The sequence below is a fragment of the Apteryx rowi genome, unplaced genomic scaffold (genome assembly GCF_003343035.1).
Source record: "Apteryx rowi isolate R43461 unplaced genomic scaffold, aptRow1 scaffold_191, whole genome shotgun sequence".
NCBI classification, from domain to species: Eukaryota; Metazoa; Chordata; class Aves; order Apterygiformes; family Apterygidae; genus Apteryx; species Apteryx rowi.
In genome coordinates this window covers 297383-319113 of record NW_020448208.1, presented here as the reverse complement: position 1 = coordinate 319113, position 21731 = coordinate 297383, and the positions used below count along the sequence as shown (strand labels likewise).

Here is a 21731-nt window from a genome sequence, read left to right as displayed (position 1 = left end):
GTGATTTACTCCTCACCTTCTAATCCCAGAAATAATGGCTAATAGATACAAAAAGGTCCTATTTTGAGAAGATCTCCTATATTCAGTAGTCTTTTGTACAGTCAAATTTCCCCCAAGCCAGGTAATTTTTCAGATGCCGCCTCAAAAAATGAAGCACAGAGTTTGTGCATTGCTGTCCTGAAAACAGGAGCACTGGGGAGCTCTGCATTGCTGCAAAATCAAGTGCAAAGATTTCTGCCATTAGGAAGATACAGAAGAGGCTCTGGCCTTAGCTATAGCAGTTCTGTACAGTGAGAACTGTATAGAACTGGAAAGTGGCAATGATGGCCATCGAATACGGCAAATTTTCAGTCTGATTGTTTGCCTTGTTAGTTTTGTCATCATTCTCTTGTCTATCTCATTCTAGCATGGCCAGAGAGGTGGAAGAAACTGTAATGACTTTTTTTCAACCACTTCTTTTCAAGTTTATATATGCCACACTTCTCAGAATTTACTATTTTAAAACAATACTTTCTTAGGAAATTATCTAATAATCTTATCTAATCCTACTTCTCTAATTCCCTGTGAAGATTCTGTGTACAGTTATACTAGGTGCAGTCATCAAGCTACTCTGACTCAAACAGATGCTTGAAGAAAAAAAAAACAATTAGCTTTATGATGGCTGTTACATCTCTAGTCTGTAAGTTCATTATTGCAAATATATGAGATTAACATATTAGTGTACCTTCTCCGCTAACGTCTGAGCTCGAAGCTGAAGATCTTGTGCTGAGTGATCACTAGAACTGTCTTCTGTTATGGAATCAATGGAAAGCTGGAAATCAGCAATTTGTCTGAAAAAAGGAGAACAGACAAAAATCAAGAGAAAACTTGTTAAAGTGATGGGGAGATTTGGTAGAGCCAAGCTGACTCTGTGTATGCCATGTTTAGTCAGCAAGCATAAGCTAGTCACAGATACCTGAAAGGTCACTACTCATGAATAAATGAAATTTACTTGTTAATATCATTATAGGTCTCAAGCATGACACTGAAAAAAAAAAATCTATAGCTTTGCATGGGTTCTAGGCAATTTCACATTCAGACCCTAAAGGCTGTAACATTTGCCGTACAATCTCTGACTATTATTTTTACAGTTTTTAGAGCAGTTATGTTTATTTTGAGCTTTCTTGAAAAAACAGAGTGATTTAATTAGATTTAAGTATCTTCTTACAATTGGACTGGTATATTAGCTGAGGTTTGCTTTTCTGTATTTATTTTCTCATGAAGTCCTGTTAAGTGCCTGCAATAATAAGCACAACAGAAAATAATATAACATAGCATAATATGTAACATAAAATGAAAACACTACCGTTTTTTGGAGACAGGAACTGCAGAAATGGACTTTATTAAATTTTCTGGTGGCAGATCCAAAATTTTTGAAAGCTGAATTTGAAAAACAGAACAAAGTTGTATATAGTTAGATATAGAGTTTTATATATATAGTTATAATTTGAAATGAATTTCCACACAGGTAAAAAAAAAAAAATACTTATTAACTAATGTTATTTTAAGCCCACTGCTTTAAAGTATGCGACACAAAGCTAACAAATAGTAAGGTGTCCTAGACAAGGCTGGACAAAACACCATACATAGTTTCTTTTTTTTCCCTTGAGGAACCCGATTATTCCCTTAAATGCACTTTTCTACCTACCCAGGTTCTCTATCTCACTTAGCTTATCAGGTACGTAGTAAGTAGTGGACTAAGAGTCCCGTACCATGCATGAGCATCATTTTTATATAAACTACCTGTGCCTGGATTATTGACAAAATGAAAAGTCTCTTGCTCAATGCCTCATGAGCTTAAGTCTATGCGGAAGAGAACGGAGTCAAAGCCTGAGTCACCGCTGCACGCCTGATTCTTGAGGGGAGCCCTAAAAAAGGGACCTAAGGTGAAAATGAGGGGGCGGGAGGGAGGGGCAGGGAGCACCTCTGCACCAACCGCCACCGCGCTCGCGCGGAGGAGGGGGMGTTGCCACGGGAGCCCCCCCCCGCCCAGGCGCTACAAGGGGGCGGGGCAGGGGCGGCTGCGCCGCGCCAGTAGGCAGCCGGTCGGGACCAACTGTGAGACTCCCAGAAAGGGTGCTGGGGGTAAAGGGGGCGTCCCGGTCCTGATCTCGGCGCTCCTCTCCTCCCCGGAAGGGCAGGCCCTGCGGGAGGGAGCGGCGTACCTGGGAAGCGATACTCCTCCGAAAGGAGCAGGCTGCCATCGCTGCGTAGAGAGGCGGAAGGTCATAGTCGTCCCACCCCCCCTGTTCCTCTAGCCCAGGGGCGGGACGGATTGCACCATTCTCAGGGCGGGGGGGGGGAAGGGAGAGGCCATCCGCTCCCCTTTGCTTTGAATGGTGGAGAGGGGATAGGGACGGGCATAAGGAGAGCCGGCCGTTCCATTATGCAGGGAAAGGGGGGAGAACAGCAAAAGGAAAGCAGCAGGTTTCTAGCGTTTCACGGATAAAACAGGGGTATCCTTCTCAAAGTGCGCGTGCGCCGCATGTCTCCACCTCCCTTTGCCCCCCTCCCCCCCCCCGTTCCATTCCCCGCGGGTGGTTTGGCCGTTACCGCCTGGAACTGGGAGCGCGAGAGGGGCGACATGAGCACGTGCTCCGTCTCCAAGGTGAGCGGGGGGGAGCGGGGGCACACGACGCCCTCCAACCGCCGCTTTCCAACCGCCGCTCCTGGCGCGCGGGGCCGCGGAGCGCGGGTGCGGGGTTCGCCGACTGCTCCTCGGCGTTGCGCAAGGGGTGGCGGCGGGGGACAGCTTGGGGCCTTGGACCGCGGCGGGCGGAGCGACCGAGCCCTGCCCTCGGGGGCAGCCTCCAGCTGCCAGCAGTGCGCCACCGGCCTTGCTCCGTGTGCCGGCTCTCCAGCTTTCACAGGAAATGAAATTTTACAAGTAGCAGTCTGTGCTGAGCTGTCTGCGCGCCCCCTCGGAGCTGTGTCTGCTGTGCACTGAGCGCGGCCGGGCTCCCCTGGGAGAAATAGTGTGCAGTTGTGCACATGCTGAAGGTAGCTGGCCTGAAAAATTGCATGGGCAGTCTCCGTTTTGTTATCTTCTGTTTTCTCTTTTTTTTTCTTTTTTTCCTTCACCCAAGTGCTTCCTATGGTAGCCTCTGTTGTAGTATATTTTTATTATCTCTGTTTTTAAAAAGAAATTGGAGAAAAAAATCACTAAGTTGTATCTCTTACATCACACTGACATCAGCATGTTTTACTGGGAGGGACGGTGTTTATGTTGCCCTCACAAACCCTGCCGCTTAAATACCACTACGATGGAAGTGATTATTAAAAGTGATTCTTTTCTGCCCCATCCTCTCTAATGTGTATAGTCCTGTTCTCCTTTTGCTAGTCCTTGCCCCATGCTGATACCTGTGCTACTAGGAGACTCTAGAGCTTTCGTTCCAGCCCGAGTTGCTCTGTATAATTAGACCTCATCTGTTGCTCTGAGTTCCCTTGCCTAAACTTGGCTCGTGTCCCATGTCTAGTCTTCTTTATRTTTTCATCCAGTGCTGTTTCCATGGCTACTTGTTCCCCCATTCCGTTGTTTTTTTCCCTTTCCTTGCAATGTCCAGTCCAGGTCTCTCTTCATCAAATCCCTGCCTTTGCCCTGACTTGCACCCAGTCCTACTTTACCCAAGGCATTTTGGCTTCTCAAAATATGTATGTGTTTCCCCTCTGCCACTTCTGCCTTGCTCCTCTGTTTCTTCTGTTAGCATACAAAAAGCACTTGCAGTTGAAGTAAAATTCACATGCAGCTGAATTGAGCAGTAGGTTTATGGCTGCACGTTTTGCCACTTTTAGCTGAAATAACATTGATATCACTTGGTGTTACTTTTGCAACATTTGTTGCATATTTCCACTGAAACTAATTTTAATGGTGAAATATAAATAAAACAGTATTTGCTGACACTTATATGTAATGTTAAATTTCTATTTTTGCCTTGAAAAAAATTTTTTTGAGTTGAAAGTTTATATTTGGCCTGTAGTTAGGATTGGCTGTAGGGGAAGTACGTTCATTAGAGTGTTAACGTAGAGGGAGACTTAAAATGTTGTATTGGAACACTAAACTCCTTATTTCCTGTCCTGCCTGATTGTACAGTGAACAACAGCTGTGCTTCGCAGCAGACTGGAATGCATTTTTTTTCGCAGGAAGACTCCTTTTCTTTATATTGTTTTTCTTTGATTTGTGATGTGCTTCTGGATCCTTCAGTGTGGCAGTCACTGTGTGTTTTTACTGTCAGGGGTAAAGGGAAGTACTTCCAAACAAAGTTAAAACTTAATCCAAAACAAGCAGATTTCCACTTCAAAAATGGCTGTTATTTTAAGTAGTTTTGTAGTGAGAAGTCCCTCACTTGTGTCCTGTGTCTTACATGTGACACTTCTTTCCCATTTTATAGCGTGGTCTCTACTATGTCGAGTGGTGTAGGAAAATCTGACACTTGCAAAGCACGAAAAAAAGGACATTTATATTTCATTTGATTTAAGCATATATTGCTGCTTCTTACATGTACGTGGATTATACAGTTATTTTGGCTTATTCCAGTTACGCTGTCATGAATTACTATTCTGACATAATGTGTGTACTGCAGTATAAGTGAGATTCTAGATGAGCTTTTCATAATGAATTGTTCCAGAACATTTAAAATATGTAGAATAACCACAACCTTTCTCCAGCAATTTTTAGATGGTTGTTAATATATGTGGTAAAATAGAAGATATCCAAAGAAGTACACAAATGTAGTTACGATGTCAATCCTCATAATTGTTTAATACGTTCAATGCATTGAACACACAAAATGTAACAAGTGGATTGCCTTTTGTGCTGTGCATACTTAAATTGTTGCTTTGTTAATGTAATGCCATCTCTTTTTGTAGGTACAAAAGAGGCTTTTTGGGGGGGGTAGATTTTACATTATTATGTTTTGAACTGCTTCTTATTTTAGAAATCGGAAATAGTAATATTTAGAAAAGCTTTGATCTCCGGTTCATAAAGCTCTTTTTCAGAGGAGGACAGTATTGTTATYGATGTTCTGCTTCAGTTTCCTCATTTATATCGGAAGGGAAAGGACTTGTCCAAAGTCGCTCAACAGACAGTGATCAAAATTGAACGCATCTCTGGGTTTTATTTCCACTAGATCATTCTTACAATAGCAGTTGAGCTATTTTAGGCTGAGTTTAGTAATTTTTGCTTATATAAGCATCTCTGTTGGGAAACATGGGATTGAATCTGTCAGCTTATGCACCTTGGACACTTGTATGTTTCTTCCCCTCCTGCATGACCACCTCACAGTGAGAGTTGAGGAAAGCATATAATTTCTGATCTACAGGAGATTATGATTCTTCCAAAAAGATGGGTTGGGGAGGGGAGAAATTTCAAAACTTCTAGAGGAAAATGAAAAAAATCTTCCAGAAGAAGAATACCCCTGAATATTTGTGTTTGATTTCCTTTTCCCTGATGAAGCAGAGATCTAAGTGGGACATGGCTTCTGTTTGGCAGACTACCTTGGAGGCAGGGTCTTCATTTGTCTGAATGCTTTTCCAAACTATTTGTCATCCTGCTTCTACCCATCTTTATTTCTTTAAAAACTTACTTAAGTTGGGATGCGCATGTTGCTCTTGGTAGTAAAGCAGTGTCATTTGCTTTTACAAGTGACTTAACATTCATTGTATTATTCTGGATTTCCTTTTCTGTGTATCCCAGCCTCTTACCCCTCCCCCCCCCCTTTTTTTTTTAAAGCTGAAGCTCTACTGAGAACTTTATTGAGATGTCCTCGGGGGATCCTTTTCCTGTAAATTCCAAATCTAGTGAAGGTGTATGAAAAGTTTAAAGATTCTTCTCTGATGTCATTCAGTTGGTAGATGAATTGAAAGACGTAATGGAAAGGTGGAAAAGCCCCTCTCAAGTGTACTGGGAAACTGCTTTCACTAGTTTCGCGGCTTGAAGTTGGAAAGTAAAGGAACAGTATGGAAAGTTAGTCCGTCTGGAACTGATGTCCTTAAGACATTGGCAAATTGGTTTAACTTGTTGGTTTAATGGAACACTGAGGTTAAAGGAGAATAAAGTTACTCCTCTTGCCTCAGGGGCCCTGGTCAGATTGATGCTCATCTTGAAGTTTATATTTTTCTTGCTATTCTCTAGGGCTGCTTTGTGTTTAAACCAAGTCCCAAGAAGAGAAGGGTATCTCCAAAAACAGGTTAGTGCATTTTGGTATATGTTGCTATGCTTTAGAAGGGTTAATCCTGCAAGCTTCAGTTCTGATTGAATTCTGTGATAGCTGTGTGAGGATTTCTGTTGCTCCTTGATGTCAGTATTGCTGCAAGCTGTCATTTCTCAGCAAGTTGTTGGCTAGTGTGAATATTTTTTCAACTGCAGCAATCAAGAGAGCGTTGCTACCATTGTCTTTGCAAAAAAAAAAAAAATGTTAAGAGAATTCTTTTCCATGCTACCATAAATAAACTATCAGTAAACTATCTGAAGAGGCTGAGTAAGCCCCTTCCAAGCTGTGATAGTCAGAAACGATAACCCATTCAGAAAACTGATCATATTTTGGATGGCTTGCCTAAGTCTCTTCAGGAAAAGAATACAGAAAAGCCATTTGTGAAGATCCCATGGCTTCTATTAACTAGTCTTTGTTGTATGGACTGGAGGAAAGAAAGTATGTATGCTGTGTATACGAGTCTTTTTTCCATCTGAGAAAGACTGAACAGGAGCGAACCTTGCTGGAGCTACAAATAATGCTGCTTAAATAGTTGTTGTTTGAGAATTGCTCAGGAGACTTACTGTTCTTATTCCCAGGTTAAACTTTTTTTGGCAGCATCAGAGCTGTCAAAAGCTGTATCCACTTGTTTATAAAGGAGAAGGGGGGGAAGTAATTAAGCCAGATCTTTTTGAAATCACCACAGGGTCATTCATTACCAGAGGGACTTACTACAACACCTGCTTTAAAATTAATCCAGAATTGTTTTTCCATGAGAGTTGGCACATCTGTAGCTCAAGGAATAAGAGGTAGGGAAATATAACCCAGCCGGTCACCACAAATCATTGCAAGATAAATAAACCGACAACCAGGACCTATGCACTTAAACCATGTTGGAATTTTACCCTTTACTGAATACTATGTTTTTGTTTTTGCAAGATTAATAATGCTTGGATAAATCCTGTTAAATGTATTTTTCCAATAAGCAAACACTTTGTGATAGAAAAGTGGATTTGAATGAACTACTCCTGAAAGACAGGCAGAGGTGAGCTGATTTGACTACTAACAAGTAGCTGTTTAGAATGATATTCTAAACAGGCATTCCTTTAATGTGCCTGTGTCCAGTTTGGAAGTCCAAACCTGGCAAGTGTGACGTTTTAGTTGTGTTTGGTAATACTTTTGCACCCCACAAAGGCCTTTTGCACCTTTTATGCCTGTTGTCTGAATTTTGATAGCATAAAAAGAACATTATTCTTTGGTGTAATACATAAATGGTATGGTTTGGATTTTTTTTTTTTTTTTTTTTTGTTTTGTTTCACTAAAAGCCTAAGGCCTGTGTAATCAAAGTGTTATGTATTTAAGTGATTTTCTTAGGGATAAAAATGTGATGGTTGTTTTGGGGGAGACAAAATGGAGAAAGAGGGAGGGCCCTTGTTGATCATTTACAATTTTTTTTTGAATGTTATTTGCTCATCAGCTGGTTCTTTTCTACAGATCAGACTGCAGCTGATACTCCACTGAATAGCTAGTAAATGAACCTTTTTATAATTTTTTTTTGTTTGCCTGTTTTTATAAGTAGAAAAACCTAATGGCTAAGTTTATTGCTACCTTCAGCAACATTTAGCAGGTTGGTTACTTAACCTTCAGGCCTTCTGTCCTGTTAGCCAGTTAGTTAGTTAGTGTTAGCCAAACCTTAACAGCTATACAAGACCTGCTAAATGTATGCTGGGAGTGTAGAAAGATGGTTCCAAGCCTTACGCCCCCCCCCCCCCCCACACACACACTGCTAAGAGGAAATGTAGGCTGCTGGAATGTGTGAGGGGGAAAAACACAATGAGCAAAATCTCACTCAGTTATTTTATTTTCTGTTCAGTCTTCCATTTCCCTTCCAGCCTGGCCTTTGCTTCTTAGTTGGAGCAGATGGAGAGGTTCTGTACTCATCATTTCTCTGAGACAGAGCAGCACCTGGGAAGCCGGATACATTCAGAAGATGTGCCTAGACACTGTTATCAAAAAGGATCTGATTTTAAAGGCTTGATGGCTTTTTAGGTGAAGCTCAGACGTTTTGCATCTCCTTTTCTTTTTCATAAGGAGCCTGCATAGAAGTGAGAAATGATTTAGAGATGAACCAGAAATGTAGATGTGGTTTGTGCTTAAAAGCTTTGCTAGCATAGTTATGCTCGTTAAGATAATGTATTTAAAAAAAAAAAGACACCCATATCTCACATAAGGTATACTGGAAAAGGACTGTTAGGTTATTATTTTCAGGAAGTTGATATTAGCTGTATCTTGGGAAAGAAAATGGATTTTTTAATATGTTTATCCTGCCAAGCCCTTTCTGCTTCATATTTGACTATAATAGTGATGGAGAGACAGACCACAAAGTTTTTGCCAGGGAAAGAGATTTTTTTAATTTGTTTTAATAATGACTTGTTTGCCCTGATTTAGCCTTTAGTTCATCTGAGACTTGAGGTGAAGCCAGCTCTTACCTTTTACTTGCACGCTTGGGTAATAAATTCTGCTTATTTTCTCACTTATTCTACCAGATACCTGCAGTTAATTGGTTAAGAGAAATCATCTCCCTGGATATATTTAAAGATAATGTTCTTCTTTCAGTCAGGTGCTTCAATTTATTCTCAAGAAAAAATGTTTTGTTTTCATAATCTTATTTGCGCTTGTCTTTGCTTTTTGTCTTTCCAGCTGACTATTTCAGAGAAGGAAACAATGATTCCGAGAATAGTGGGCTACGATTTGCTACTTGTCAGTCATTATGGAAACAGATCAAATCCGAAACGGAGGTGAGTCTTGCTGGTAATACTAAAACAGCAGTTTGCATTTGTAACACTGGTGCTTGCTTGCTTCTGGAGATCTTTCTTTCACATGCTTAAAAGAGCAGTTCATTAAAGCAATAAGAGGGCCAGAAATATTAACTGAGACTGAAATTGCTGTCCATTTAAAAAAAAACAAAAAAACAGTTAGACATTGTTGTTAATCACAGAGCTACATGCTTTTGGCGCTTCAAGCTGCTTCCAAGCTTCTATTTTTACTGATTGCCATTTTTATTAATTCCTGGCATATTGCTGTTTTCTACCTCTAATTCAGTTGTGTGCTTGCCAGCCCTGCAAGGATTTTAGGCTGCTCTTGACCTCAGTGTTTGTTACAGAGTTTATAGCAGCCCAGGATTCACAATGTGACTACATTTTATGTGACAACAACTGCATGGACATCGAATACTGAATGACACAACTGCAAGCTTAGTTTATTGACTTAGTATGGACAGTGTCAATGGGCTTGTCTGGCAGGAACGAGAGTTTCTTTCATGCTGAACTGTGGCCTACTCATTATTGTGTGTTAGATGGAATGCTGTTGTTGTGTCCATATAGCCAGCTGGCTTATGTTACAGTATGAATAATTGCTTCCGTATAGCAAGGATTTCCTCCTCTATTCAAAGTCAAGGATTCTGGGCAAGTATTCTGTATTCCTCTGCCTGTTCTTGGGCACTAGGCATTACGAGAATTTTTTTCCCCAAGTTTGTTTTGGGATATACAGTGGAAGCCAGCTGGATGCAGCTTACAATCTGGACCTTTGGGCTAAATTCAAAAACTTCTCTAATTCTGTTCCTACCATTTCACAATCCAACTCACTTTAACTAATCAGCACCCTTTCAAACCATTTCTAACYAGGATGTGCAAAACAGTGCACCACATCATAGTGCTGATTATGGAGAATACACAGAAGTTTGTGGAGTTGTGTTTGATATCTTCCAGCCAACTGCTTCAGTTTGCTAGGTTAGTCACCAGTTTTAGTGATAATGTTGGCAGCTGCTCCAGGTACTGCTTTGTCAGCTACACAATGGGACTACAAGGAAGAGGATGTACCACAGCAACTTCTGGAAGATCTTCTTTCTTTGGCACAGTGTTGCGTGAAGGTCTTTTAAACAGTGCTTCTAGACAGCCAACAGTGGCTTCAGGATTTTCAGGCTGACGATGTGCTTTTTCCTAGAGTTCTCTAAGGACTTGTCCCAGAGCAGCAGGCATGGCCTGTGTATGTGAGAGCCTCCTTAACTGCTCAGAAGCACAGGGTCATTGCCACCTGGAGAATCATCTTTCCTGTCTTAATTCTTCTACCCTTGTTTTCTTTAACGCTGCTAGGAGTTTGCCAGACATGTTCTTCTGTTCTGCCTCCTCCTGATGGACAAACTGTTCATCCTACATTAGCAAATTGACATGGGCTTTGTCATGATAGTTTGGTTTATCCAAGGGCAAATTGCATGCAGTTATTTTTGCTGCTTTATGTGGAATTTTCTTCATCCAGCTTCCGGGGTACCTGTGACATTTCTCTATTAAGTTTTGAGTTACCATCCTCTTATCCCAGCGTTGGCGGGCTGGAGGTGTAAATTTGTTTTGTTAGAATCATGTGATAACTCAGGTTGAAAGCGACCTGAGGAGGTCTGTAGTCCAAACTCCTGCTTGAAGCAGGGTCATCTGTGAGGTCAGACAAGGTTGCTTGGGGCTTCAGACAGACAGGATTTTTTCTTATGTGCCTTCAAACCCTGGTGTAGTGAACCTGATCCAAGGTAGAATATCATGAGAAGTGTATGGCTTGCTGGTTGGGACTGTTATTCTAGCGGTTCCAGTAGTGTGCTAATGGAGCCAGCAAGATGTTTGCTGAATTTTTTTGTTGGAATAGTGCTACTCGATGGTTTGTTGGTAGGCTGTGTGGTTGTGCTGGTGTTTTTTCAGTTTTCTTGGGCATCTGCTGTCTACCTGGGGTCTTGAATAGTAAAAAGGTTTTGACTTTCAAGTACTTAGTAAGGCTAAGAGTGCTTTGCAACAGACAGACCGTGTCTATAACAAAATGTGTTGCAGTGGTGGCGTCTAGTGAGGACAACCTTGCTGGCTTTTTACAACATGAACAGGGGGAGAAGTACTGCAGGAATTCTGCTCTTGTCTTTGATTTTTGGACCTTTTTTTGTTTCAGTGTTGTGGGGTATCCGAGTTGTAATCCCCACATTGCTGTCCTTTCAGCAACAGCCTTGTAAATGTTCTTAATAACATACATCTCCTTGAGAGCATTCAGAAACATTCCCTTCCTGTAAGGTGAGGAATTCAAGAAGCACTACAAGGATTAGGTAGAAGGACCAAGCCTGAATGCAGGGCTGTAGTATGGTAATTTTAGCTCTAATGTGGAGCTACTGATTTGCAGACCATACAACGGATAATCATGACGAAACCTAGATAGGTGTCAGTATTAGCAGGGGTTGAACTTCCAGTTAATAAAATTTTTCCAGAGTAAGCATGGTCATGCAAGTAAATCGGGTGATCACCTTGAGATGCAGAACAGTTTAGTATTGTTTCTGGCAGAGTGTCAAAGAAGTGCAAACTAAGACTGCAAAAATCATGCCCTGAATGCTTGCATTCATTCAAATGGCCCATGCACACGAATCCTTTATGGAATCTTTTTATGTTAAGAACAGTTAATGTAAACACAGATTGTGCCATTGTGCAGAAGACGAGGTTACTTCTCATCTCTAATTGGTGAGGCTCTTTCGAATCTTTAGTGAATATGTCACAATGATAACCACTTAAAATGAGTGGCTGATCTTTATAGTAATTAAAGGTTTTTCCTCAAATGAAACAATATAAGATTAGAAATAAAAGGCTTTTTAATAATTTAATGTTGTCAAATTAAGTAGATGCTTGGGTAGATAACTTCCCCACCTGATGGCTGTTGGTTTTTTTATTTTATTTTTTTTACGCAAAGCTGTATGTGAAAGTCTGGACTCTGAACTTGACTCTGGAAACACAAAGCAACTTCATACCTTTCTTTTAAATAAATTAGAGTTTGTCCTCATACAGCTAATTTTTCTCATCTCTTCGCACTGGAGTTATTCCTATGGGTTTCTGTCATCAAGTTTACTTACCAGAATGAGAGAGTAAATACTACTAGAAGGAATTTTTGACTGTAATTTGAAAAGGTCAGTACAAAGTACCTCATAGGGACCCATTGCTGAAGCAAAGTGGCTGTATTTCAAAAAAATAATGTGCTGCTATGGATTAGTAACTAATCAGGACAACGGAACAGGAGGGAATGGTCATCTTACAAAATAACAGCCACCTACTAGTACTATGCCCTGTAAAAATCTTAGGACCACTTTTAGTTAACATTATTGAATGACAGTATAAAGCTTGATTACTAAGACTAAAATTTGCAAAAAAGACCCATAAAATTGCTTTGACAAGAAAAGACTGAGGGATTTGAAGCTAAGTAAATGTGTAGTGTTATAACAGACTGAATTCCGTATTCACAAATGCGTGTTGGAAGAAATATACTGTAACCATGCAAAGTAAGGATTCAGGATCTTTTTAGACTGGCTCAGTGAAAATTTCTTGTACAATAATGTTTCAAAACTCAAGGTAAAGATATCTAAGGATTGTTACGGGATGTATGGTAATACAGAAGCTATTATGATACTGTTATAAACTGGTAGCACAAACTCTTCTTTCTAAAATGTCATGTAAAATTMTATTTATGACAACTCCAAAAAAGTATCAGTTGTGAATTCACAGATGGGCAATGAACATCAAAAAGGCCAGAAGAATATTTTGAATCAGTAGAGGGTGAAAAAGAGTAAGATTATTTTTGTTTACAGTTGTATCGGTTATTGACGAGAGCAGACCGGGAGCTGTGATCTTAACTCCTTTGATAGCTGCTTCATCCATACTGTTAGGGACAACCTTTGCAACCTCATTTAGAGTCAGGTTCACAGCTGCGTATGTGCATTCTTGTTTCTGACATCTATGTTCTAGAGCACAGATTGATATCCTGAGCTTCAGAGTGCAATTTCCTTGTCTGTCCTAATAGAAGGGATATTTTGATTTGGAAACAGAACTTAAAATGCACATACAAAATAAAAGAAATAGGTAATTCTGCCAGTGTATATCTACCTTTAGGAGTAGTATCTCTTCCCCCTCTCTGCTCCTTCCTCCCCCCCACTATATTCTTGTATGGAGATCATCCTGAAGAGCAAAGGATAGTGTAGCAAATGAGGCAGTTGTGTAGTTTAATATTTTTTTTTTCCTATGGTATATACCTAGTGCTTTCCTTTATCATTGTGTTTGCTTGTTTGTTCGTTTTTCCCATTTTGAATTACAGGACCTGACTGTTTGCAGGTGTTTTGTAAGCCAAGAGGAAGTAAAGGGAGTTTGCATGAACGCTCTTCCAGAAACTGTGTATTGTTTTTTATTCGTGTGGTCACTTACACTTTGTCAGTATGGGTTTTTTTTTGTCCTTTGAAACCTGTTGTGTGACAATGCAGTACAGCAGTGATGCGCTTGCTCTCTGAGTTATTGTCAAGGAATTTGTCCAAAAGTTCCAAGGTAGCAGGAAATGTCTATGCTTGCTGCATAGTGAATAAATTAGCGTATTTATAGTTTACAGGTAACCACAGTGTTGTTTAAAATGTTACCTGCGAGTTTTAATTCTTCAAAGTCATGCAGGAAAGGGGTGGGAGAAGAAAGATATTCTTGTGTTTCCGCATTTGTATTAATACAAACTCTCTGTTTACAGCAAATACAAGAAGAATTGAATAAACAGTTATTTGATAACCTAGTAAGTTTTCTAAGACGGTCTCATTCTGAGTTCCAAGAAAAGACAACAGAATGGACTTGTCGGATGAAGTCCAGAGAAATCCCTACTGCAGCTCTTGTTTTAGGTAAATTCTTTAAAGGTGTTTTGTGTTATGTCCATCAGCTCTCTTAGAGTTGCTTAATGTTGACACAGGCATAAAAGGAAATTATATCGCTGACTTGCAGCAACATCAGCTTCAGAAACATTAACAGAAGAGATTGGTGGGCTCAGAGTAGGAAGCAGGATTTGACTTACTTCTCTTTTGTCTATATGCATAATGGTGCTATAAGGGAACACTTTCCCTAAAGGGCTGTCTTAGGCAGCTGATAGTGATTTGTTTGTTGTCCTAATGGACTGGAGATACTTTGGTTCTATTGCCATTTTTGTCACTAACTTCCTTAGTGGTTTCTATGACTAACTGAGATTATACAGCTTCTGTATTTCTGATATATGTTAATAAGTTGATTCTTGCCATTCCTCTTAGATGTAGGAAAGCAGTATCCTTATCTTGGAAAAGAAAAAGCAGAGTGTGAGAGAGGTAGCTGAAGATCTTACTCTGAAGTTGTTTTCTGTCTGTTCATCTGTCCTTCCATCTGTCCATCCTTTAAATAGTTGGCACTGTAATCCCAAACCTGGTTCAAGGCGACCTGATTGCAGTTTCACTATCCTTTTAGGGAACCTAAGATMAGGCCTGTGCTGCAGATTTAACAGTTGACCACTAAGAAAGCCTAGGAGGTTAGTCTCCTTCTGTAGTTAGTGGAGAGAGAGGTTCCTACTCTGAATGACTTTGTGGAAGAAGCTGTGTGTTGCTCTCTGGAGGGGCCTGTCCTTTTCTTGGTTGACTAAGGATATTAACAAAGGGAGTAAATGCTGAGTAACTCATGATAAATTTAGACTGTTGTTAGTACTAACTCATAGTAATTTTCCTCCCTACATAAACCTTGTGAGGATCTAGGTCTCAGGTGTCCGAATTGCATTGCTTTTAGAGCAGATGACTTTCAGCTTCTTGTCTGCAGGCCTTAGATGACTGTGAATAACTTCTGAGGGAATGAGTGGCAGGAAAGTTAGAAAAGAAATACTGTTCCCTGTAGATTTGCACCCCTTTCCTACAAAAAGAAAACTACTAGAAGAGTGATCTTGACAGTTTCCTGGTTCCTTTAAATCAGCTAGTATTAATGTGTACGTCTGAACTTGTGCCTTTTTTTTTTTTTGATCTTTTCTCATATATGATTTTTGACTCCTTCCTTGAATATTTGTGGTATCCTCTGTTTTGTCTGCTGTTCAATTTATCATTCAGTGACTGTAGTCACAAGTTGCAGGAAAAACACTTCATTTCTTTTTCTTCTAGGTGTAAATGTTACAGATCATGATTTGACATTTAAAAGCCTCTCAGAAGTCCTTCAGAATAATATTACTCCTTATGTAGCCTTGCTGCAAGCCAAAGATTGCCCAGGTAAATACTGCAATAGCTTTGCTTCTTCATCTGAATATGCTGTCAATTAACTAGAAATTCTAACTTTTGTCACTATATCTAAGAATAATGGGATGGAGGGATCTTGAAAACCTTCTGAAGATTTGCTCAATCCCATATTTATGTAGTAGCAATGCCTGCTGTATTTTAAGAGATGTCCAGTTCTGTTTTAAAATAATGAAATTTAAAATACTACTTAGTTTTAGTATAAATGTCAAGATCATGCTGCGTAATGTATTGCATGTTGATGTTGCAGATTGGCTTGCCTCTTGTTTGATCAGACAATATTTGTATGCATTCCACTTTTTAAATGCTTACAGTCACTTTATTTCAGGAAAGGAATAGGTAGAATAACATCTCCCCCATACACACACCCCCAGTTCCTTTTTATTATTTAAATAAAAAGATGAAAATCAGTCGTGGTGGCATCCCCCAACCTCTTGATTGGCCTTCTCATTTTTAGGTCACTGGACCTATTTTTAGGTAAATGGCCCACATCTTATCCTGAATTGGTGCTATCTTGGCAAATTGATAGGATAATTATTTTAAATTTTTATTATATGCTTTCAAGGTTCATGAAGCATATGACATGAGTGTTCTTGAGAGAAAAAGAGAATAAAGGGAAAAATAGGAAGTAATAACTTGGGGGAATTTTCTGCAGAATGGGTTTGGAGAATATTTATGATTCTAGGTAGCTGAGCAAATTCTCTTCACTGTGTGTCTACAAATGTGTTGTGAAGGCATAAAAAATCTGATGCAGAAGTTGATGGGGCAGCTGATGAACTGCTATATAGATGTGGACTCATCGGATGAGGAGGACTGTGTTCAGGTTTCCCAGAACAGAATACGTTGTTCGATGGCTTCTCTTATCAGCTGGTATGAGAATATAACAAAGGTATGGTTTTTGTATCGCTGGTTTACAAAAGTGACCTTTAGATTCTTCTAGAAAAGAAACTGAATAACTCAAGTTTATATGCACTAATGAAAGAAATGCCAAAGGTAGCCTTTTCATTTAATACTATGAAACAACTGAGGTCGTTTGAATATAAAAATATCTGTAACAAATTTGGAGTTAGTTTCTGAGGTATGCATGTCTGCTGTTTTGTCACAATTCTGAAAAACAGACAAAAAGTAGTATTTTATGTTACGTTTCCATTGGAAGGAGAAGCTTAAAATGCAGTGTCAACATCATGCCAGATGCTCTTCTCCCAGCAGTGCTGAGATGTTCTGTTCATCAAAACAAAATTTTAAGAACAGCCATCCAGGGGAAAGGCACCATATTAGTGTTAATGTACCAGTATGTCATCTGCAGCCTGTACTACATTGACAGGGAGTGCGAAGATGATTTCTAAATGTCTTTTATGTATTTGTACGTAATAAAGCTAATGAATGCTGTTTTAAGTTTTGTTTCAATGTCAAATAAAAACTAGAACTGATTTTATGACTTCATTGGAGCAGTGTGCCGAAGAAAAATTCAGTTAGTACATGCTCTAACTATACTGGATAAACCAGAATGTTCTGTGTTCCCAACTACAAATCTACCCCCTTAGTCCCAACAGAATTTCACCAGTTCTCTCCCACAGAGCTGTCTTTGTCCTTGTTGGAATGAGTTTGTTTGTTTGTTTTTAATCTGTTTATTCTCTGCACTTCCCACTATGCAAGATAGAGGAAAAAAAATTATAACTCTATATGTTAATTACAAATACAATCATAGCAAAAAGTCAGTTGTGTAGCTTTGGAGCATTATAATGTTAGAGACATGTGGTTCAATCTTTTTATTTTTTTATTTCTTCTGTTTTATAATGTATAACCAATAACTTTAAAGAAAACAGATTCTGAAACTCCAAGCAAAAAAAGAACTTCTTCCAGACACTTGCAGTCTCCTCCAGTTGTGGTTATCTTCAAAGATATGGAAAGTTTCACCACAAAAGTACTTCAAGACTTCCTAGTCATCAGCAGGTAATGTGATCTGAGGTTTTGTTCTTCTATTCTTTTGTTCATTTTCTAGTTGCAGCTATTTTGAAGTATAATAATGAGAGGACTCTGTCAGTGGAGAGCTGGAATCAAATATTGCTGCTGCTTATTTACAGCATTGACCAACTTTTTGTTAAGTTTTGGGGATAAATTAGCCTAAAGCTAATTTGGGACTCTGAAACAAAGTGCCTGAGGGCAGGGTTGATACACTGGGTGGCTAATAAACTGTTTACATAAGAGGATTTATTGGTACTAGTTTTTACAAAATTTGTGATTGTGAGTCTAATTTTCTAAGATGCTCAGGTCTTTTGTCTGTAGACTTTTTAAACTTTTTTTCTAGATCCAAGTATATTTTTGTATAACTATTGATGTAATGCTGTAAAAAGGTTACTTGAAAAATTAAATAGCTTACTAATAGAGGTATACAAAACTTGCCCAGAGAGTTTCTGAATGTTGGCCAGGACCTGTAGTGAATAGTTGACCACTTCAAGTGCTCCTGTGCTTTTGTCCTTCCTTAATAGTATCTTCCTTTATATTCTATTGAGCCTTCCAATCAAGAACCCATGCTGGTCTCCAGAAAGAATGCCTTATACTCAGGGTTGGCACTGCTCTTGCAGCAGGATCCATGCTGCAGTCTTAGAGTTAGTTCTGCTGCAGTGTGCACACATAACATTACCCTTAAACAGGCTGAGCAATTTCTCTTGCTGTGAGACCCACAATAAAAATCTTTCCTACTTCAAATTTGGCAGATGGGTTCCCTGGAGTACATTTTAACTGTAAATTTCTGATTTACTTCTTATCTGAAAATAATTAGGCTGTAGGGCAGGAGGAAACAAGGTATTAATTGTTTTTAAATGTTATCTTTTGTTTTGCTTTTTGTGGCAAGGATAAATGCCTAATCATGAGCATGTGGAGTGTAGATGAAGTGCAGTTCAGGTCTGTCACAGTCTACTATTTGAAAATATACTTTTTAAATAGACTGTCTCTATTAAAAAAAGAAAAGTCTAGAAGATTCCAATGACTTTGTAACTAAAGGTTGTCTTAATTAAAATGAAACAGAAGATGGATAGAACAGAAGCTAGGCAGGGCTGCATAGTACTTTGAAAAAGATATTGGGGAAATTCCTAGAGATCAGATTTATTTCCTGCATTTCAGTGTAAAATGTGCTATTTTAAATAATAAAGATGAAGTGGATAAATATGAGAGGTTTTTCTGTTTTCTTAATATTAAGATTCAGTTTCTCTCTGTTGGAATTCTTTGAGGTTACCAACAGTGGATAGTAATAATACATGAAGTTTATTGGTTTTTATGTTTAAGTCTCTAGCAACGATTTTGAGGAGTTAAGAGAAATGAAGTAATTGTAGGATGACAGTTGAAACACTTAAAGTCAAAAACTGACTGTGGTGAAAACAAAGAAAAAAAGGAACAAATTGTCAGCTTTAATCTAGAAGAGATTGAAGTTAGCAGAAGTTGTATTTCCTTGAAACTCCAGTAAAAAAAAAAAGGAAAATAATGCTGAAAATACTGAACTTTGCATAAAGATGTTGTATGCTGTTCCAGATGAATGCACCATTCAGTCGTGGTTATCAGTTCTCAAAGCATATGCTAAAATTATCTGAAGAGGAAGATTGAATCTGAAGTTAAAAATTTTAAGTAAAAGGGGAAACACAGAACTTTAGAAGGTTTTTTGTATCTCTTTTACATTGAATAAATGGTGTAAATTTTGTAAATATTCTTGAGACCATTAGCTGTTTATACTTAAGTCTCTAAGATATATTTTTTAAAATTAATTGATAAAATCCAGTTCTCTGAATACAGATTTTTTGGCAAGATGAGACCATTAAAATACTGTAACTGAAAGATGTTTCTCATGCCACTTCCTGAAATTTGAATTCTAAAAGATACAGTTTCATTTGCTTTTCTACTTTAGTGCTTTATATAGCTTCCATTCTTTTTCATTTTACCCCACCTAAAAAATCATTACTCCCAGCAATTCTTTTACCTTACCATTTTCTGCAGCTAAATTGTTTGATGATTCCCTGATGTTCTTATTACAGCATTGAGCTCAGACAAAGTAACATAACTATTATCTTTTTCTCTCTCCTCTCCCCATGGTCTAGTCAGCATATCCGTGAATTACCTCTAATACTGATTTTTGGAATTGCTACATCTCCAATGATCATCCACAGCTTACTTCCTCACTCTGTTTCTTCTCTGCTGTGCATAGAGCTTTTCCAGTCCCTTTCCTGTAAGGAGCACCTGTCTACTATAATTGACAAGGTAATTCCCTTTCTGCATAGAGGAAGGAGTGTGTGTATTCAAGCACAATGTACATGGATGGCCTTTAAAAGTACGTTTATCTGTAGTTTCTGAAATGGAATCTCTTTCTGAGAGCTGTGTATTTTGGATATTTCTACTCAAAACTGCAGAGTAACTTAACAGTGAGAGCTTCCTCTTCATGCATTGAGACACATTCACACACCTGCTTTCTTCTTTCATTTGCATTGACATGTATGCATATATATTCGGACAATTACACTTTGTCATTCCCACCTCTTCATTAAAGTGGTGTTTTGATCTAAGCTTCACTCTGTTCCAGAAGAGGATAGCTTTATACAATGAAAAATTCAGTGATAGCTTTAAACATAGACAAATTCAGTTCAGCCTGAATTCTGCTGCTTGTCAGAAATAGCAGTTATCCAAATAGCAGTTATCCAAATGGTCAAGTAATGTGGACACTGTGCCTGTGTGGTGGAGTTTTTTGTTTTGTTTTGTTTTTGGTACACTTCTTTCTGCAGGATTTCCAAAATCACTGTCGTATATGCAGACAGTAGTAGCATTCCTGTTATGACAATTTCTGTTCTACTGTTTTAGAACRGTAGAAAGAAGTAGAAAGAAAATACAAAAATAGGGTTAAGTGACTTCAAACACTATAATTAGTAAAAAGTACTTACAAAAACATGGTGAAATAAGCTGAAAATGAATCTTTGCTCAGGTACTTTATTAGAACTAAACATTGTTTTTGGACGTTGTCAGTGTATTTAGTATCTCATTCAGTTGAATGTCAWCATATACTGAAGGTTGTACCAAATTGCATACATGGATTTTGCTGAATTTGAATTTGTGAAGGACTTCCTGCTATGGCTACTTTTTTTTTCTTTTTGTCTCCCTTAGCTACTTCTAACAACTCAGTTTGCCTTTAAACTGAGTGAGAAAGTTCTGCAGGTTCTCATCAACATATTCTTGTACCATGATTTCTCTGTCCAGAATTTCATCAAAGGATTTCAGGTAGGCAATGGTAAAAAGAACTTGAATTATGGTTGCTGAAAAAGAAGTGTGACTACTGGACACTGAGCGATTTCTTCTATCCTAATCTTGCTGTAATTTGATTTGATGGAAAAATGACCTTTGAAAACAGCTCATGTCTGTGAACAGGTGGTGTTTCTTTCTTAAAGTTTTAAAGGAAAACTTGTAGGACAGGTCATAAGCATTTAAAAGTCATCTTATTCTGCTGCAAAAACTATTTAAAAGTTACTTTTAAAAGGAGAACCTTCCTTATAGGGTAGAAATATAAATATTTTCTCTGTATTAATTTGTAGCTTTTAAGAGCCCTGGTAGAGCTCCCCCACCTGGACGTGTACCATGTTGCTGCTCTGATCCTCTGTACCAGATCTTTGTGATCTGAACTGAGTTTCTTGAGGTATGAGTAATGTGTACAGCAGTGTCTCTTCCCCACTTTCCCACATGATAACGTGTGGCCTGGAGAGATACCCCTGCTGTAGTACCTCTTCCTGCAGACAGACCTGCCAGGGCCGCTCTCATTTGAAAAAGTTGCCAGAATTTAATGATTCTCCATTGACCTGATGTGGAAACAAAAGTCCTGGCTCTGACAGCCTGTGGCTGTCGCCTTGTGCATTAGACTATTCAATGATGAAGTGATTTCAGAAGTTCAGAATTTGTAAGCAATACATAAGAGGTCACCGTCTTAATTATGTCCAGGAGTGATGTTAACGTTTCTGACAGAGTGTGGCTTTCCACTGACAGTGTTTGTTTTAAGTTATTAGTGAGATGTTGTGGGCTGTTGTTTTTTTCCAACTGAAATCAGCAATAAAGCATGTCTGTACATGTGCGAAGTAAGAGCTTAGCAGTGTATTTCTGTGTATGTGAAACACAAACTGAAATGAGGACATGTGATAAGTTTGCTTTTGTACTATAGTTGCTTTTCATATCTTGAAAGATATTCTTTCCTATTTGTGAATATTGGAGCTGAATCTAAATCTAAAGAATGCAGTATTTTTCATAAGTGAATATAAAAATATTTGACAAGGTATAGTTATTGTTATGTAAGAGGGTAAAAAATGAGGTACTGAATAGTGCATACATTATAGCAAAAAAGGTAATTATGTGACTGTATTTAAAACTGAATAATC

At 38.7% G+C, this 21731-nt stretch overlaps 2 protein-coding genes across 12 annotated transcripts in view; one reads left to right on the top strand and one right to left on the bottom strand.

Moving 5' to 3' along the window:
• Window positions 1-2696, bottom strand: part of RARS2 (arginyl-tRNA synthetase 2, mitochondrial) — a 41280-nt gene extending 38584 nt beyond the window's left edge. The window contains exons 1-3 of one of the 4 annotated variants that reach the window (XM_026062665.1): window positions 2593-2696; window positions 1346-1419; window positions 725-830 (exon numbers count right to left, since the gene is read on the bottom strand). In XM_026062665.1, coding sequence (XP_025918450.1) covers window positions 725-830; window positions 1346-1419; window positions 2593-2625 — 213 coding nt within the window. In that variant the 5' untranslated portion in view covers window positions 2626-2696. Of the gene's footprint in view, window positions 1-724; window positions 831-1207; window positions 1317-1345; window positions 1420-1782; window positions 1888-2204; window positions 2290-2592 lie in introns of those variants that run through there. The other 3 variants (XM_026062666.1, XM_026062668.1, XM_026062664.1) reach the window with 3 other exon arrangements.
• The window catches only part of ORC3 (origin recognition complex subunit 3), a 41663-nt gene continuing 22043 nt past the window's right edge, over window positions 2112-21731 (top strand). For 3 of the 8 annotated variants that reach the window (XM_026062656.1, XM_026062655.1, XM_026062660.1), the window contains exons 1-9: window positions 2394-2647; window positions 6170-6224; window positions 8928-9025; window positions 13797-13941; window positions 15205-15309; window positions 16068-16222; window positions 17153-17286; window positions 19422-19581; window positions 20476-20589. In XM_026062656.1, coding sequence (XP_025918441.1) covers window positions 2525-2647; window positions 6170-6224; window positions 8928-9025; window positions 13797-13941; window positions 15205-15309; window positions 16068-16222; window positions 17153-17286; window positions 19422-19581; window positions 20476-20589 — 1089 coding nt within the window. In that variant the 5' untranslated portion in view covers window positions 2394-2524. Of the gene's footprint in view, window positions 2265-2393; window positions 2648-2858; window positions 3040-6169; window positions 6225-6984; window positions 7037-8927; window positions 9026-13796; window positions 13942-15204; window positions 15310-16067; window positions 16223-17152; window positions 17287-19421; window positions 19582-20475; window positions 20590-21731 lie in introns of those variants that run through there. The other 5 variants (XM_026062663.1, XM_026062658.1, XM_026062661.1 and 2 more) reach the window with 5 other exon arrangements.